General features: G+C 38.4%; 1 protein-coding gene across 1 annotated transcript in view; it reads right to left on the bottom strand.

Annotated features, from left to right (window-relative positions):
* The window catches only part of LOC126752930 (protein madd-4), a 121,150-nt gene that overhangs the window by 65,458 nt on the left and 36,979 nt on the right, over nt 1–18,713 (bottom strand). Inside the window, 4 exon segments of the mRNA XM_050463975.1 lie at nt 4,016–4,160; nt 6,975–7,140; nt 8,305–8,636; nt 10,261–10,365. Of these exon segments, the coding sequence (XP_050319932.1) occupies nt 4,016–4,160; nt 6,975–7,140; nt 8,305–8,636; nt 10,261–10,365 (748 nt within the window).

Raw genomic sequence — 18,713 nt, 5'->3', positions numbered from 1 at the left:
AACAAGCGCCTTGAAATAGGCAACCCATAAAATGGATGTACTTATATACACATTCATTAACTGTTACTACATTCCTTAACTACTTCAACTTTTAGTTGAGTGTTTGTTTACAAGTATTTCTGCCCTTCAGAGTCCTGCGTTTATTGCGTGCCGCTTAATAGCTCTTTAGCACCCGGTCTTTCTTCCTTTAATCACCACCAATTAAGTATTCTTGAAAACATTTGATATTCGTGCGTAAGTCCCTTTAAGCCCCTTCTGAAGAAATTTATTTGACCATTGTGGGTACTTGTGTCCAGGCACACGTGGCTTATAAATGACGTCTAACAATCAGTTCGCTGGAAGAAATGATTGATTTGCTTTATGGTGAAATCAATTACAGACGACTTACAATCGATTTAGAGTTGTTGTTACAATTACAGTTGAAAATAGTAAATGAATAAATGATGAAGTTTCATCAATGTTTGCGACAAGTTGTCGGTATTTTCATTTAATAGCTTTCGTTTATAATGTTTGCTTACGTACATATGTATTTATATAGTAAAAGATGTATGTGTACATATATAGCTATTACATTTGTCTTTCGAAGGGCCTTCATGGCCTAGTCGGTAATTATTTTTAATTACTCCCTAATACTTTGATTGTCAAGCAAATATGAACAACTTGAAAACTTCATTTATCACATATTTGAATTATTTAGTAGCACTTTTTTTTGGTCTGTATGAATGTGATTGCTATTAATCATTTTTTTTTATACATAGTATATGAGCGGACGTCTTTAAGTGAATAAATTATGTTCAAGTTAGCATTTTGTATAGTAGATAATCATGTAATCCCCACACTCCAGATACATTTCTAAAGGGAAAATATTACTTCCTCATATAGTTTTTATGTCGAGGGCATTATTAGTTGGAACTTAAGATTATGATGTGTGTTAATTGGAATTTTTTGTTAAGATGGGTTCAGCTTCGCCGTCAATAATGAGTTCTGGAAACGTACGATTCGCGGCTTTCTGCTACCTGAAGTCAATATTAATTGCACTGAGTCGTGAAAACATTATTTTATGGAGACTATCGGTTATGAAGATCAACGAATTATACCAATATATGGGTCTATTATACTCTTTGAGTTGGCCGCGTAGGATCATGATTATGGTGATGAAACAGCTACTACTTTTGAGTATTTGCGGTATTGACCTGGCCGTCTAGCTGCCACTATGTACATTGTTTTTGAGGATTTAGTAATATTTGTACCTGCTCTACAACTTTCCTAAACAACTGGATGGTTTTGGAGCCTATATCTGTCGTCTATCTTGGAACATGCTTTCGCTAAATAAAAAATTGTATCTGAAACCAAAATGCAATCCGGCTTGTTTTAATTTTTTTTATTTACAATCTAAACTTAATTTTTCAAACCTGTAATTTTAGTGAATAGGGTGTAATGGAGTATAGTTATGCTTCTGGATAAGCAGTTACAATAGTAGGACTATAATCAATTCCAATTCCAACTCTTAAGTCCTAGCCGCGCACCCGGGAAACGTCAGTAACCCTTGTGTAAGATACCGTAGCCAACCCGTATGCTGCCTGGGGTCACGGCTAAAAGAGAGGAAGAAGCAGAAACACTCCGAGGTATGCGGTTTAAGAGATCGCTGAAGTCTAATTGCTCCCGAGGTGCGCTGCGAGCCATTGATGACGACCACAGCAAACGTAATAGGGACTATGCTTTAATGGAATGAACTTGGAATGTCCGACCCTAAATTGGGAAGGTGCCCATTTCCAGTGTGTTTATGTCGTCGTAAAAGTAAAGTAAATTAGTAATGCGATTTATTCACCCCGGTGGATGAACGTCTAGCCACAATCGCATCACAGCGAAGTTCTTCAACATATCGCTGATTTGCGATGGAATAGATGTTCCATTGCCCGACTATGAGGTTCGAACACCAATTATCCACCTAAAGAACAAAAAAGCGTCAGAGGCCGATGGATTACCGTCCGCGCTGTTCAAATACGGCGGCAAAGAACTGACAAGGTTCATGCATCAGATATGGTCGAATGAAAGCCTGCCCGACTTTTGGAATCTAAGTGTGCTCTGTTCAATCCACAAATCCGTCAGAATCGGGAAGATATCAAGTGAAATTTCAGACAGATATTTGGGTAAATATAGAAGGAACAATCATTTATAAGAGTGTACAGCTGCTGGCGTACGCTTATATTATTGATATCATTGGCCTCAACAAATGCGCCGTTAGTTCTGCTTTCAAAAAAACTGGATAAGAAAGCGAAGCCTATGAGTTTGATTGTGAACGAGGACAAGACGAAATATCTCCTGTCACCAAAAAAACAGTCATCGCATTCGTGACTTGGCTCCCACATCACTCTTGACTGTCATAACTTCGAAGTCGTAGATAATTTAATCTATCTTGGGACCAGCATCAACCCTAACAACAACGTCAACTTCGAAATCCAACGCAGAATAAAACTTGCCAACTAGTGCTACTGCGGACTGAGCAGGCAATTGAGAAATAAAGTACTCTCTCGACGACCGAAGACCAAATTCTACAAGTCACTCCTCATCTCCGTCCTGCTATATGGTGCAGAGTCATGAACGATGACTCAGTAAAGAAGAAGAATAATTTTAATGAATTAAGCTAGTTAAAAATGTCAGGTATACCCGCTTAAATCTCTGTTTTTTCCTGATTCACTTTTGAAAGCAACTTCAAACCATGCGAAGAGAGCATACGTCGACGCATAGAAATCAAGACCATCAACTAGAAGATACTCAAGAGCATTAAATTTGTCCAAAATATTATTAGGTCTCTACTAACTAGTGCTTTTTGGAATAATTTGCTTCTTCTGTGTTTTAATTTTCTCTGAGATAATGTAATATAATCCTCAATGTCATAACCTAAATTCTAGAAACCTATATATATTTGTTTATGGTAAATATCATGTGTTACATTTTGAAACCATGTGAAGGCATATATGATAATGAGTCACATTCACTCGATTATGTCGCAGATATGGAGTGTAGTCAAAACAAAATTACGTGATAAGTCACAACTTCCAATATTTGAATATACAAGTACATTCACTCATACTCCACACCGAGCGGAAATTTCACCAAAAGCTTAGTATGTGCCTCATACCTACTCAGCGAATCGCCTGTATGGTGCACTCCCTCCACGAAAGAATGCGAAACTCGTAACAAAATAAAAGTGGAGCGAACGCGTACTTGAAATATGTGTCACAGTGATTTGTTACTCAAAACAAATCGGCACAATGTCAAAATGGCACGGAGCACGCAGTTGAGAAGCTAAAATGTACGTGAAATATGTGCGTACCTATGTCAAGTGGGAATACGGGCCCAAAGGCGTATGTATGAAACAAAAGAAAAGGAAATAAATTTGACATGCGAAATTTGCATTCGAACTTTTATCAGCAGGTGGGCAATCAATGCGTTTGTTGGGGGATGGCTGTGAGGCTGATGACGCTGTTGAGGATTACAAACTGAACGACGACACGCGAGTGCTGAATTGGCGCTACTGCCAACTCCTAGCGAGCGATTTGAGCGCGTCATATTGGAGTGGAATTCGAGACGCCAAAACGCGCTGTACGGTAATGTATCACTTAAGGGAGTTTCCTTCAACTCCGGGTTATTCACCGATATTCACAACAACGCTACAAGGTTACTAAAAATAACTGAAGCACCATATGCGAACAAATTTTGCTAGCTGTGTGCAATTTGTTTGTTAAAATTCTGGTTACTAGCACTTTCTTCAGTGGAATGGTGCCAAATCAAGTCCTACGGTAGAGCCCGCACGAATGTTGTCCCAATAATGTGATGCATTCGAATTTGTTTATATGTAAGGCAAACACTCTATTGTCTTGATATTTTCGTAAGTGGCGTCTTTTTGGCACAATTCAAGCTATTATACAAATGTACATATATATACGGCACATATGAATGTTTATTGTAATAATATTATTGATTTTACTGGTTCCTCTATACTTGGACTTACCTCCGCCACATGTCACCGAACATTGTGTTGTTGGCGCTGTCTCCCAATAGTAAAGTGGCTGCGAACAGGAGCTGCTGTCTCCACCACAAACGCCACAGCTGTCGATCTTTTTCGTCGAACCGATTTTTAAGTCACAGCCGACGCGCTGAAAGGAGAGTGAGAATATAATTGAGTTTCCAGATAGCAATAACTTTTAAGAATAGAACAATATGGTAAGGAATATACAAATACGAGGGTAAGTAACTAGAGAAGGTATCTCATCAAATCAAAAAGTTTTCCATGGGAAGTGAGTAGTAGCAGTAAAGGTGGAAATAAAAAAATTATTGGTTACTTTATTTATATAATTATAACGTGTACAAATGGAAATTTCATTCTGAAATCAGGCTCTACAACTCGTAATGGAGATTTTTTAAAATATGGTTGGCACTTTTCAATTCACAGCAAACCCAAACCCATGTGCGCCTCATCTCTAGTGCCACGCACATCGTTCCTGATGGCTCAAGCGCGAGCACGTGCAATTTCGGACAGAGTATTTGGAGCTCTCACAAATCACTTACGATGTCTTTACACAGGACTTTTTAATTAAGATTTAGCGCCAAAATATTTTCTTTCCAGGTTGGTATGGCTGTCAAAGACATCTGAGTCAAGTAAGCATAAGTCTCTAGTATACGCTTGTCTTTCTGAAGTACAAAAAGTGCATTCGGCGATTTTTACGATGAGTGAAATTATTCAAGAAAGGTTAGGTTAATCTAATAGGTCAATAAGCCACGCATAGACCAGTTTTGGTCCTTTGCGATACCAGAGGGAGTTCAAGTGTTTTTGATTAATATAAATTATTCGAAGATGGTCGAGAAAGCGTTGATGACGATCCAAGTCCAGGGCGGTCATCTACAGCAACTGATGATTACCAAGCCAATAAAATAGAGTAATTGGTGCTTGACAATCGACGATTTTTAGTTAGAGATCTAATTGTTATCGTTAGAATATCGGAAGAGTCTGTGAAAACCATTCAGAGAGATCATTTGAGCTGAAGAAAAGTGAAAGCACGATTGGTTCCAAAATCACTCAATTCTTTCGAAAAACAGCGTCGCGTTAACGTCTGTTAAGCAATGCTTTTCGACTATGAAAATGTCATGAAACGTATCATAGCGCTGAGTCTTGCATCTATGCTTGCAATTCGGAAGCGTACGATCATTCGGCCAAATTTGGTGGAAAAAGTGAGCCGAAGCCAGAAAAATCATGTCAAGCAGGTCAAAAGTTAAAGCTATGTTGACAGTTTTCTTCGATTAGAGAGATCTAGTGCACTCTGAATTTCTTCCGACCGGCCAAACCGGCGCAAAGCTATTCCTAAAAAGGGGCTGAAATTATAAGCCGACAACTCTTGGTTTTTGCACCACGATAATGCACTGTCGCATACTGCATTGATTCTTCGTGAGTTTTTCACTAAATTTTCAATCAATGTCGTGCCGCAACTACCGTATTCACCTTATTGGCTCTGTGTGACTTCTGGTAATTTTTACAAATTCTAAAACGTTTTTTTGGGGTGGGCTGAAAAAGTCGTATCACTGATCACTCAATGGCTTGGAATCGAGGAAGAATAAATAAATATGTTGTGCCGATAATAAGATGATACTCTTTCTAGCATCCTTACTCGGTAGCCAAGACTGATAATATACTAATTTTTACTGCAAACATAGCCAAAAAATCTCGGATATAATTATTATAAAAGAGGCAAGACTACTTAGCAAGATCTAAACAGGAAACATCTAAGATAAAATCATGCAACAATAATATCATAATTCAGCTCAACTGAACATGATAAACATTATGTAAAATTGCAAAGGAACATATATATTATATATATATTATAATAATACTTTTATTTTATTTTGTTTCGTTTTTCGTCAACAATGTGATGTGCGAAGAAATATGTGGCAGTAAATATGAAATCTCACGAAAGGCCCCTTAAAGTGCTTTATTGCCATTCAAAAGACACTCCAGGAACACATATTTCACATACACCTTACATTTGCTGGGGAGAACAAATAAATGAATGCTTAGTGGTTGGTTGGTTTTGTATGTAATGTTGACTGCCAGACAGAGCTTCATTCGTGGAGTTGGGGCTTTTGTGGCTACGAATGATTTATTTGTTTGCCTACGAACTCATGCTAGTATTCCTTTACAACAATGCGAAATATTAGAAAGATTTATTTTATGAGCCTTGCTAGTCTCCTTTATGTCTGTTTATTAGTCTGTACTAGTCACCCTTATGAGTTCAGTGGAGCGTGAGTAAGTTTACCAGACACAAACGAGTATGTACGAACGTGGATAGAAAACATATAGAAACTAAATAAAAGTAGAACAAACAGCAAAATAAAAGCAATAACAACAACAAAAGTAGATTGAAAATAAAAATTCTTAAACACTAACAATAAAATGATTTCAACGCTCGTAACTTTAGTCAATAGAAGCCTCTTGTCGTGTTACCACACAACTTGGATTTAAATGTCAATAAAATTGTATGCTTGTTATAATGCAGTTGCGGGAAGCTATAGCTTTTTGAAAATTGTGTAGCCTTTTTATTGACAATGTAAGAGCAGCACAGCCAAAAAAGTAAAAAAATAACGTGAAATTAAAAAAAGGCGAGCACTACAAAACCAAATATTGATATCATATCACAAAGAATTTGGCTTGAAATTATAAAAAACACGCCATCATGTTTTGTTCGTGTCCATTATCGTTACCGTTGTCGCTGTCAATAATTTTAGTTACCCTAGCAATAAGAGTCAATCGATTTGCGTTCTCCAAATTACTCAAACGCTTCACATTTCACTTGATGCCGAAATTGGTTTTTCATTTAAACTTTCATAATATTGCACGCAGCGATAATTGAATAACTTTTTTGCATTAACTGACTTCACAAAGATAAATCTTAGAATTTTTATTAATTCTCACTCACCTGGCATTTACCCTGTATGCACATATCGAGACTGCCCGTTCGACAGCGTGTGCCGTCTTGTACGCTCGCCGACAGTTGTACGATCACATGATCATCATAGTGTTCGGGATCCTCAACAACTTCGGATGATGCGCTGTCGCCCAAATGTAAATGAGCGGGACGGCCTCTGAAATTTTAATATTAAATTAAATTGAATAACAGTAGGGACAGATGTGTTGTGACTTTGTTGGCTAATAAGAAAGTCATTAAAAGCTGTGGAAAAATATATGAAAATATACTATGAAGAATTGTTTCGAAGACACCTGGCACAAACTCGAGTTAAAGGTATTAGGCTTACTATAACTGTCAAAGTTGTATGGAGCAGGGTTAGGTGAACACCTTTAAGTAATCCTCCATTGTCTAGCTTTCAAAAGCCTAAGGTCAAAATATCTCGGTAGTCATATCATCGGCGAACCTGTCTTCCCAAGTGCACCTCTTATCAATTATCCAAAGAATTCAATTGGATCTGCAGATTTCTGGAAGCAGTAAATGCTAGCAGTGCAGTTCACCAGCATAGGGTGCCGTCATTGTGGAGTCAGAGTTGACCTCTGGAAGGTTTGCCTTGAGGCACGCCAGCACGAACAGGTCTCAAATCCGACAGAACGTAACGTAGAACGTCCGATAGCGCATCTAGGACTTTAGCATCAAATAATAAGGCATTGATAGTTTTCCCTTTAATTTGAATAATAGACCTAGATCATCAGGTGGGTCCACTCCTCCATCACATCTGAATTACTGTAGATTTGACAGATGTGTTTGCATTTTTCAACTTTCTGACTCAAACTTTCTTATTCGTATATATTTCCTAAACCAATCTGTAAACAAACTTTTGCATTAAATCAAAACGGAAACCCGAAGCCGGTTCAAAAGGTCAACACACCAAATGATAACCGCGAACAATTCGCTGTAACCAATACCATCCCTTAACGGGGAGCATCTAAATTTGATCTACGGTTCAAGTGAATGCCATAAATTGGGTTTGCTTTTGTGGATGCGGTGAATTGTGTACGCTTCTACTAGACACAAAGGTATTTACAAATTTTCACGAATTTAGCGTGGCACACGTAAGCATAAATTTCGAGTAACTGACATTCGATTCCGGCGCGAGGCAGAAATAGAAAGAAAAAATCATCACTAAACACAAAAACGGACTGAATGGCGGGTCCTGGCAGTTGCACTTATCGGACGAAGGCTATGACAACACTAAAGGTTTGTTGCATGGAGAGCGTATGTGTGTTACATATACTACATACATACATATATTTGTTTTTTATTTCATTAGAACACTCACCTGCATGTTAGCGCGCATGGCTCCACATAGTCGTAGTGCGGCGTCCACGTGTAGAGTGTACCGTCGTAGGGCACATCGTTGTATGCGGCACACTGATGCGCCCGAAAGTCTTGCAGCTCGGGGCATGGCTGCATGTTGCAGATGCGATAGCGTATGGTTTCGCCCTTGCAGCCATTTGTGTTGTAACAGCGGCGTATTTGTTGCATAATGCCGCCATCGCAGGTACGTGAACAGGTCGACCATTCCGACCAGCCGGACCATTGGCCATCTTTGCTGCCCGACGATGATGAGCTGCTGCTGCTGCTTTTGGCACGCTTTTGCTGCAACATGCACTAAGTTAATAAGGGAGAAGAGACAACAGCAAAAAGCAAAAGCGAAAAACAAAGAAAACAAAAATACATAAATGCGGAAGCGCTAGCAAATAGGCTTCCTCAACTACATAAATACATAAATTTAATACTAGGACTATTTGAAATGGCGTGGCAGCGGTGCTTCGAGAGCACGTATCTGAATGTTTCGAATATGAAATTTAAGGGAAAATATTTTCTAAGGATAGAAGCTGATAATATATCGTACTCTTCACCACGAAAGCGTTAAGTTTAGCCCACCTAAATGTTAGCATATATAATTTGTGCTTCTACCTTTATTAATGTTTGGTTGATTTTTTGGGAATTTTTTGTTGGCCGAAACACGGTCCGAGAGCTCATTGTCTGAAAATGTTCAATGACAATTTGGAAATAATTTTTTTATTCTTGATAAAAATAGGAAACGCGCTCAGGTGCCAAGTTTTGGGAATTTACATCTTTCTATAAGGAGTTTGACTGCCGCGACCGTACTTCGGAGGGTGCGCGCACCGACTGAATTCGGTAGAGGGCGCTCCTAGCTAACGAATGACCGGCTGGTCAGTTGTCTCTGAGCACCTGAAGAGCCAGCACAAACATTTTCGAGCGACGTGTTTCTGTGAGTGGTGTAAATCGAAAATGCAGCGTTCTTTAGAGCAGAGGTACACGATTAAGTTCTGTGTGAAACTTGGTAAATCCGCGTCTGAGATGTTTGACATGATCAAACAGGCTTAACCATATGTTGCTTTAGCAAGAAGTGGTGTGTTTTGGTGGCACCAGGCCTTTTTGGAGGGCATCGTCCACCAGGAGTTTGTTCCTTCTGGACAAACCGTCAACGCCAAATTTTACGTGAAAGTCCTCAAGAGACCCAAACGAAGTGTCAATCGGGTCAGACAGCAGATCGGAAGTTGTACCACGACAACATCCCGGCTCACACCGCCTTTCTTGAGAACAGCTACCTAAGCACGGCCGGAATCCCAATGCATCTGCAGCCGTCGCACCGCCCATATTTGGCCCTCCTGGACTTTTTTTGTTTTCTTGCCTGAAAAGGCCGATGAAAGGCAAGCATTTTAAAATGACAGAGGGAATCCAATAATCATGCACCTCGGCTCTCAAGGGTATTCCGGAGAACACCTTCCGTGACGCCTTCAATGCTTGGAAATCGCGTTGGCAGCGCTGCATCGACGTAGGTAGACTTTATTTTGAAAGTTTTTTAAATCGACTCAGTCTATTACTTTCTGTACAAACTCTATATTTTGTGCTTGGTCAAAAAAATCAAATGTCAATTATATAATTATTATATAAACCGACTCAGAGGAGGGAGATGTATGTATGTTTAGGCTTAAAGGACCTCCTACAAATATTTTAGGCCAGCCTGTTTAGTTTAAGTGAGATCCATCTGTTCAGGAATAGATTTCTCGTCTCTTAAAAAGTCAATGAGTGTATAAGTTTCAAACTAGTGACCTAGTAGGTGAATGAGTTAAGTGAAAAATTGTTAAATGCACTCGATGGTTTTTTTCTTTTGATTCTGCCACACCATTCTACGACACTTATCAGGCTACTTCTTCAATTATATGATATGTTTACAATACAAGTAGTAATTATATTCACTCACTTCTAGTTCATTCTCCAAATCGGAGGCGGTATTCCAAGTATCATCGAAAGCTTGACTGGCGTTCAGGCGTTTCGCGACCGATGCATTCTCAATGAAAATTGTCATCTAAAAATAGCATAAAAATACGAAATGGAAATGAGTACAGAAAAGTAGAGTTATTAATTAAAAAGTCTCGAACAAATAATTTTAAAACATTTTTTTCAACCTAAAATAACTAAAAAATTATAAATATACCCTACCAATGGCGAACAAAAATATATTCAGCGTTTCTCCCCACTACACGCTCACATAGTTTTGTATAGCAACCTTTTGTATAGTAACTTAACGGGTCTTACTGGTTTTTATTTATACCGTTATCGCGTCATTACCCTTACATTTATTGCGCTACGTTGGGCTTTAGTGGTTGCTTTTGTTGTTTTTGGATGTTGCTTAAACTAATAGAGCTGTTGTTGGTTTTTGCTTTTATATAATTGATTTTTGTCGTTCGTTGTCAGTCAGTAAGTCAGCCACGTTGATGCCATTTCGCATGCAAAACACGAGGTTGACGAGGTTGAGGTAAGAGAGGAGAAACAAGGATAAGCGAGTACAAGAGTGACGACCGGCAAAAGCTGGAACGTGCTTGAGCCGATTCGAATAGCGCAACGGCGGCGGTGGCGCGCTGTACAAGTCTTGTCGAGCCGTTTTATTGCTCCATAAAACATTAAACCCATATCACCGACTGCCAATGTTGCAAGCAACGTGCCGGGCAAAAAACGTGAAAGAAAGTATGTGATAAGCAACAGGGCTGTGACGTATATAAAAAGAGTTAACGGTAGTTTGAGGATTTTTCCAAGTTCAGCAGAGTTGAAGCTGTGGCATAACTAAGCAGTATTCTGAGCTTTAGTAGAAATGTGCTTAGGCTAGAATATATACATATGTTTATAATTCTACAAAGTACATATCTATATTGATAAAGTAAATAGTAGGTATACCTAATATTCGTTCTTCAATAACGATGACAACTTGTTTCAAGCTGGGTACTACTTTACCATTTTCCTGAATTATAAACACATAGTCATCCATTTAATGGTCTTTTGTGATTATTAGTTAACGTTATTGCGTCATTAGTCTCATTTGCCGTCTTATGGGTCCTGTTATTATTATTATTGTTGAATTAGTGTTAACTGTGAAATTTATTGATGTTTACTTTGTAGAAGTGACATTTATTTCTGCATCCTCATTGTATAAGCATATATAAAACTACACACTCAAGCTTCTTCCTCTTCTTGCTGGCAACTTAAACATCACAGCTGTCTCGTAGCTTTTTTGCCAATTTCCGGTGATTAATTTCGAAGGCGAAGGTGTTTGCTGTAATTTGCATAAGGCAAATGTATATGAAGACTTTTTGCAGTCAAGTTGTATATTTTCATAAAAGAATTAAGTTTGTCACGAAGTTTGTAACACCGATTAGGAATCGTCAAAAAAAGTATATATATAAATGATCAGTATCTTGAGCTGAGTCGATTTAGCCATGTCTGTCTGTCTGTCCGTCTGTCTGTCTGTCCGTCTGTCTGTATATATACGAACTAGTCCCTCAGTTTTTAAGATATCGTTTTGAAATTTTGCAAACGTCATTTTATCTTCAAGAAGCTGCTCATTTGTCGGAACGGCCGATATCGGACCACTATAGCATATAGCTGCCATACAAACTGAACGATCGGAATCAAGTTCTTGTATGGACAACTTTCACATTTGACAAGATATATTCACGAAATTTGGTATTTATTATTTTCTAAGGCCACAATGTAATCTCCAAAGAAATTGTTCAGATCGGATTACTATAACATATAGCTGCCATACAAGCTGAATGATCGGAATCAAATGCTTGTATGGAAAACTTTCACATTTGACAAGATATATTCACGAAACTAGGTATATGCTTCTAAGGCAACAATGTAATCTCCGAAGAAATTGTTTCGGTTAATGTATAGCTGCCATATCGGAATCAAATTTGTGTGGAAAACTTTCACATTTGACAAGATATATTCATGAAATTTAGTATCGATTATTTGCTAAGGCAACAATTTAATCTCTAAAAAACTTGTTTAGAACGGATTACTATAGCATATAGCTTCCATACAAACTGAACACATGCACCTGTGAAGGGTATTTAGCTTCGGTGCAACCGAAGTTAACGTTTTTTCTTGTTTCATAAAAGAAAGGATTATGCAAAAACGATATTTATAACGGCTGATTCAAATAGAGAAACATTTTCAATAGTCCTTTTTTGACAGATGACGTGTAAGTCGTGCCAAGCTGTCATGTTTTTTGTTAAATATTGTTTAGTACATTTCACCATGACTAATGCCTGAACAACGTTTACAAATCGTTCAACTTTATTACGAAAATTCACGTTCTTTAAAGAATGTGCTTCGCGCGCTTCGTTCAACTTATAGTCAATATAATCGGCCTACTGAGCGTCCTATTCGCAACACCATCACCCATCTTGAGGCCTAGCATTCATTATTGGATAAAATTCGACCGAATAGACCATGTCCAGCACGCAGTGAAGAAAATACAGCAGTCGTAGCTGAGAGTGTGCACGAACATAGTGGACAGTCGATTCGGCGCCGTTCGCAGGAACTCAGACTGACGTATGGAACGACTTGGCGCATTTTAGGTCAAGATCTTAAATTGAAAGCGTACCAAATACAGCTTCTGCAAGAACTTTTCAATCGCTTCTCTCTATGGGCTCTTGAAAAGTTCCAAGCAGATCCGAAGTCTTCCAGGAAATTTTGTTCTACGATGAGGCTATCTTCTGGCTCAGTGGGTATGGAAACAAGCAAAATTGTGGAGTTTGGGATGAGGAGCACCCCTAAGAGTTTCAAGAGCTTGTATTTCAGAAAATAAACGCGGTTTGGAGTGGTTTGTAAGCCCGTTAAATCATCGGTTCATATTTCGTCAAATATGATGACGGTGAGAACGTAACCGTCAATAGCGACCATTAACTCGGAAATATTTGGTTTCAATACGACTTTGCCACTTCTCACACATCGCATCAATAAATGATATTTATTGAGAGAACACTTCGGTCAGCAGATAATTTCAAAGTCTAGTTTCTATGCGGACAATTCCGCTCCGTTTCAGGCCTTGGAGCCAAACATCACGCGCGTCAGTTACCAGTAGAAATGCTCGAACTAGTCACCGAAAATTGGACAAAGCGGATGGACCATCTGAGACGTAGCTCTCGTCAACATTTGAAAGAGATAACTTTAACAAGTAAACACCAAATAATGTTTTTTTTTCGAATTATAATAAAGATTCTTCATTAAATTTGAAGTGTCTGTGTTTTAATTTAGTAAAAGACGGATATCATCGGTAGGTTTATATTAAGACTGATTTGTTTATGGTCATTATAATCAAAATACTAAAACACACTTTTTCCATCAGCTTCATTACTGATAGAAAGAACACAAATGCTTACCCGAAAGGGGATACAAAATAAAGAAATTTAATCAAAATGAATGTTTCCATAAAATATTTATTAGTCGCTCCATTATTTGAATCAAATTCTCTTATCGGCATAAACCTTATATAAAACTCGTTCATTAGTACTTAGTAACAGACTGATATCATCAAGAGTTATAAGTGTATTAAACCTAATCGCTTTATTACCCAACAGGGTATGCAAAGCTTAGAAAATAATCCAAATAAATAAATATAATAACAAATGAAACGCTTTCCTTTCTCCCACGAGGCCTAACTAAAGCTATTTGCATCTAACTCGAAATCAATTCGAAGTTAATAATTTATAAATCTAGCTTCTTCTTTCTTGCCTCACTGTAATTGATAATTTTTATGCAACAATCAACACATATCCTTAATGGGTAAATAGGAAAAACAAGATGCTAGCGGAAAGTGAAAGCCTAATACTTTTTCAAAAAAGCTTAAATATATGTATATATACATATATTTGCACACAAATAGACATGATGAGCATAGCTCACAAGCAACAAGCGTTCAGCAGTGTAATTCAATTCCATGACACTCCTGGCCGAATGGTTATTTGTCAAGAATCACAAAGTTTGAGTGAGAGACATTTGTTGAACGCGCTTTTGAGCCAGCCGGTTTCACTCCTCATCTGCAGTGGTGCGCAGGATATATCAGAAATACAAGTCCAGAATAAAAATTTTTGTTCATGCTGTCGACAACAAAAAGGGAAATGACTATTTAAGTAGCCATTACCCTATTACAATGAGGTAAGGCGAGTGAAGACACAGAAGAAGGGCATATGGTTCTTGTTTTTGGTGGCGTTGTTTATGTAGTATAGGGTTATGCTAAAGAGTCCGGCGCAGAATGCTGTGGCACGTAACAAACAACGAGATTTGTGCAATGTAGCGGTTCAAGAAGATTTTGCCAATGTTTCCAGCTAGTCTTTTTTAATAATGAATAATGTTTTTTTAATAAGGATAGATTTTAAAAGTACAAGTATAGTTATATAAAAAATAAGCATATATAGATAAATAGGAAAATTCAGGCTTTGCACTCAGACTTATGGTCTATTGTATAATATAACATATGGTCACAAAGGTCCAGCATCCTGAACGCTCCTGAAAGCCTGTTGGGCGAGACTGAGGTGATGTGAACTCTGACCACGTAGATGTAAACTTCGTTTCTGCGAAGTTTCCTGTTCTATGCGCGGATTCGGCAATCCAGAATCAGGGAGTTCTGAGCTTGCAGTTTTAAGCGCGCCAAGGAGACGGAACTGTTTCGGTTGATCATTTACATAAACCTTGCAAGGTTGTATTCTCCCAGAAGTAGCTTGGTATGTAACATTGCTGTTGCCTGCTACCAATGCTGTTCTCTCCCTACTCTCTCGTCCACGTGGAGTAGCTTATTTATAGTGTGGAACCCCACTGTCCATCTCTCCATCCCGGACGCTACTCTCGTCCATTATCGGCTACACGTGGAGTTTGCACATTGCTTATTTATAGTGTGGAACCCCAATGCAATCCATGGTTCTGATGCCCGGTTCCCGGACACTGTCGCAGAATGGGGAATGGAAGTCCGTAACCTTATTTGATGAATGGGGCCAGCTCATAAGGTACCGGTCATAAGAGATGACTAAAGCCCATGCAATGTCTGATTTGGCTTGCCTCGAAATTTCGCATAGTCTTGTAGAAATAGTGAAATACTTAATACTTATCTTGAACTGATATTATAGACTTTGAATGAGGTTACTTCAAATGAAAAGACATTTGAAGTTCAAGCAATAAATGCCACCAGTCATTGAGTTTAATGGGTGCTCAACTGGTAAATCAGGTACCACGGAGAGCAATTAGCCCTTGAAGCTCGCTCCAGCCTGCACATTGGGATTCGGGATATTTGTGGTGGCTGTGGTTTAAACCTAAAGGCAGGTAGAATTGAAATTTCAGTTCAGTATGAAGTCGTTCTGCGGCCGGGTGCCGGACTCAAAGCACGTCGAAGGTTTTAGGTCGGTATCGAACCCGACTAAGGCGGAAAAAGTATTTAGTATTTGTGCCGCTGATTAACGCATTGTTTTGATCTAAGCACCGTGGGGCAAGGTCGTTGTCGGCAGGTACTCACGTAAAATCAAAATGACTGTTGTTTTTGATTAATATGGCGACGGCGGAGGTGTGAGTAGAGTTCATAGTAATTTTTTTTCTGATAGTAGCTCTAAATGGATTACTCTCAAACAATTGACCTTGAGAAGATTCTTTGAGCTTATGAAGTTAGATAAATTTAAGTAAAAATATTTTAGAGACGAAGGATTCCGGAAAAATTACATTTATCTATAAACAAGTATAACACTAAATATAATTTGAAGACCAAAAGCCATGCTCAACTCAACTTTTTCTGAAACTAAAGCAGGTTTTCCCATTAGATCAAAGTTTTAGCGTTTGAATTACTTTATACTTTATACCCCTTTCCTATTTAGAGAAATTACACATGTGGTCTCCGTAAAATGTGTGGCTATAGGTCATGTAGCCTGTGACAACAACCCCTAATATGCCAACTCAATGGAATATTGTGTGACTTTAGTTGAACGAAGGAAAAATTAATGTGAGTCAAGACTATGTATTACCATGTATAGCACATATGTACATTTCCATAAATTTGTGTAAACGCATGAACATGGCGTGCTGCCCATTTATCTTGCAGAGTTATGGAATAGTCCTTTCGATCGTACCCAGGCCGTGCTGCTGTTCGTTTTGTGGTAAACATGTATGTGCTGATATATCTACAAATATATTTTTGACTGTTTGTACTAAGGGCATACCAAAATGGACTTGCAGCACTTTGCCTCATTTGCCATTACGATAATTATTTATTTATGAGTTGAAACAGTTACCATAACTCATTTCACATGTCGCTTCGTTTGAGCTGAATGCCAAGAGTGCTGCAGAATGAGGAATGTGTCAGTAGTTCGATAGAAGTGAAAAACTGAGAACATTGAGGTTGGCTGGTGGTAGTTAGTCACTGTTAAATAAATATATAAGTATAAAAGCGGACGGCAATGGACATTGCCGGTACAAAGAAAGCAAGAAAAACAAGAAACATAATAGTATCGCAGATACAGTATAACTTGCACATTAAAAGTGTGTCTGTAAACTTTTCCTTCCAACTGTCTCTCGTGAGTGTTGTGGTACCTTTTCTAAGAATGTGTCAGTTATTTATTCAAACAGACAGTAAATGTCAATGTAAGCCGCATAGCTGTAAAGAAGGTAAAAGCTTATTAAATACACTAGAGCATATGTGACTTGCCGCCTGTAAGTATGCAACGATAATGTACACACGTTTTCTGCTCTTCGCTTTAAACAAATGAGGATAATAGAGAAATAGACGGACGGATCCAGCGAATTCTGAGCGAGCGCATGTCGTAACCTTGACAAGGGACGAACTGTTTGATTTATTCCATATATAGTACACATATACAAATTTACATATGTACATATGCTATTATAGATATGTACTCCAGCTCACCTAGTAATAGACAAATATAGAAATGTTTAACATAGAAATCATTCGTTTTACGCTCTCCGTGCACCTCCTGGCTTTGTATTTTGGTTGATTTTCTTTCCCAGCAAATTCTATAAGGGTTGGTAGAGGTTAAGCTGTCTTTCAATCTGATTGACTGACATTATTTTGTCATTAATTTTCGATGTTTTTCATTTGAGTTTTGTGGGGATTTCATTTGTATTATGGCACTTACTGGAAAGCGCAGTAATAATAGCAGACAGGCAAAAGCAAAGTAATTGTTAGACATTTGTATATTTCTAATGTATCAATATACCTGGAGTAATTGGAAAGAGTGTAATAGCAATTCAGAAAAACGAGTAGACAAGCGAACAGAAAAAAGTCAATAAATAAATAAGAGCGTCAGTTGAGCCGGCTTCGTGAACAGCATGAACATACAAAAATAATTATGTCTTAGATACAGAACAGGAACTCGGCTATAACGGCGTAAGCAATGTCTACGGCAGTAAAGAAGAAGAAGAAGAATAGGATATATACAAAAAAGAGAACGCAAGAAGTTGAATTATTTACAACTCATATATGTAGATGTGGAAAACCGGAAAAGGTTCCATTGTTTACAATAAATATAGGTTAAGTTTGGATAGACTGCATCCCCCGTAACTCCATCCTCCATTTTCGTGCCATTCATATAAAGGTTTAGAGTGTTGTGCGTAGTTAACATATCTTAAGCTCAACCATCTTTTTCTATGTTTACTTTGAATCTTCTTTATAAGTTGAAAAGTTTGCCAAGCCGCCATTTTCCACCGAGCTATGCCCGAAGGTTGTATATATCTAAATTTCCTTGCAGCCAGTAGTTGTCCTCCTCCATTTTCGTGCCATTCATATAAAGGTTTAGAGTGTTGTGCGTAGTTAACATAACTTAAGCTCAATCTTTTTCTATGTTTACTTTGAATCTTCTTTATAAGTTGAAAAGTTTGCCAAGTTTTCCACCGAGCCTATAATATAGCCAGTAATTTTCTGGAAGTTTTAGTGCTAGTTCATGCAAGCGTGGTGCACTAAGGTCCACTCTAACCATGCTACTTAACGCGATTTTGAACATAGTGTCCGTAGACATCGCCAGAAGATGTATGGCCGCTAAAGTAGCTATTCGACTCAGAGAATCTGGCTTTCTTAAAAGAACACGTATCCAAACCCTTGGATATTCTCACACACTTTGACATCATACTGGTTCACTTAGATTATGGAGTCGTCAATTCAGACTCTGGTGGCTCCTACTCTCTCCATATACCGAAGAGGGAGCTATGGGTGGGAAGAAGCCACTGGAGGAGAGGGGCAGGGAGCTTCTTTAATGGGTCAACGCTTGTGGGGAATGTTATTGGAAGGGTTCACTGTCAGGAGCGCTCTATCAACTTCATACTTCCTGATTATTTCAGTGTCTTCTTAGCCGAGCTTGTAGCCAATAAGGTAGCGGTAGC

Source organism: Bactrocera neohumeralis, chromosome 3 (genome assembly GCF_024586455.1).
Source record: "Bactrocera neohumeralis isolate Rockhampton chromosome 3, APGP_CSIRO_Bneo_wtdbg2-racon-allhic-juicebox.fasta_v2, whole genome shotgun sequence".
Taxonomy (NCBI): domain Eukaryota; kingdom Metazoa; phylum Arthropoda; class Insecta; order Diptera; family Tephritidae; genus Bactrocera; species Bactrocera neohumeralis.
Note: the sequence above shows the minus strand (reverse complement) of the source record. Positions and strands in the feature narration are given on the sequence as shown.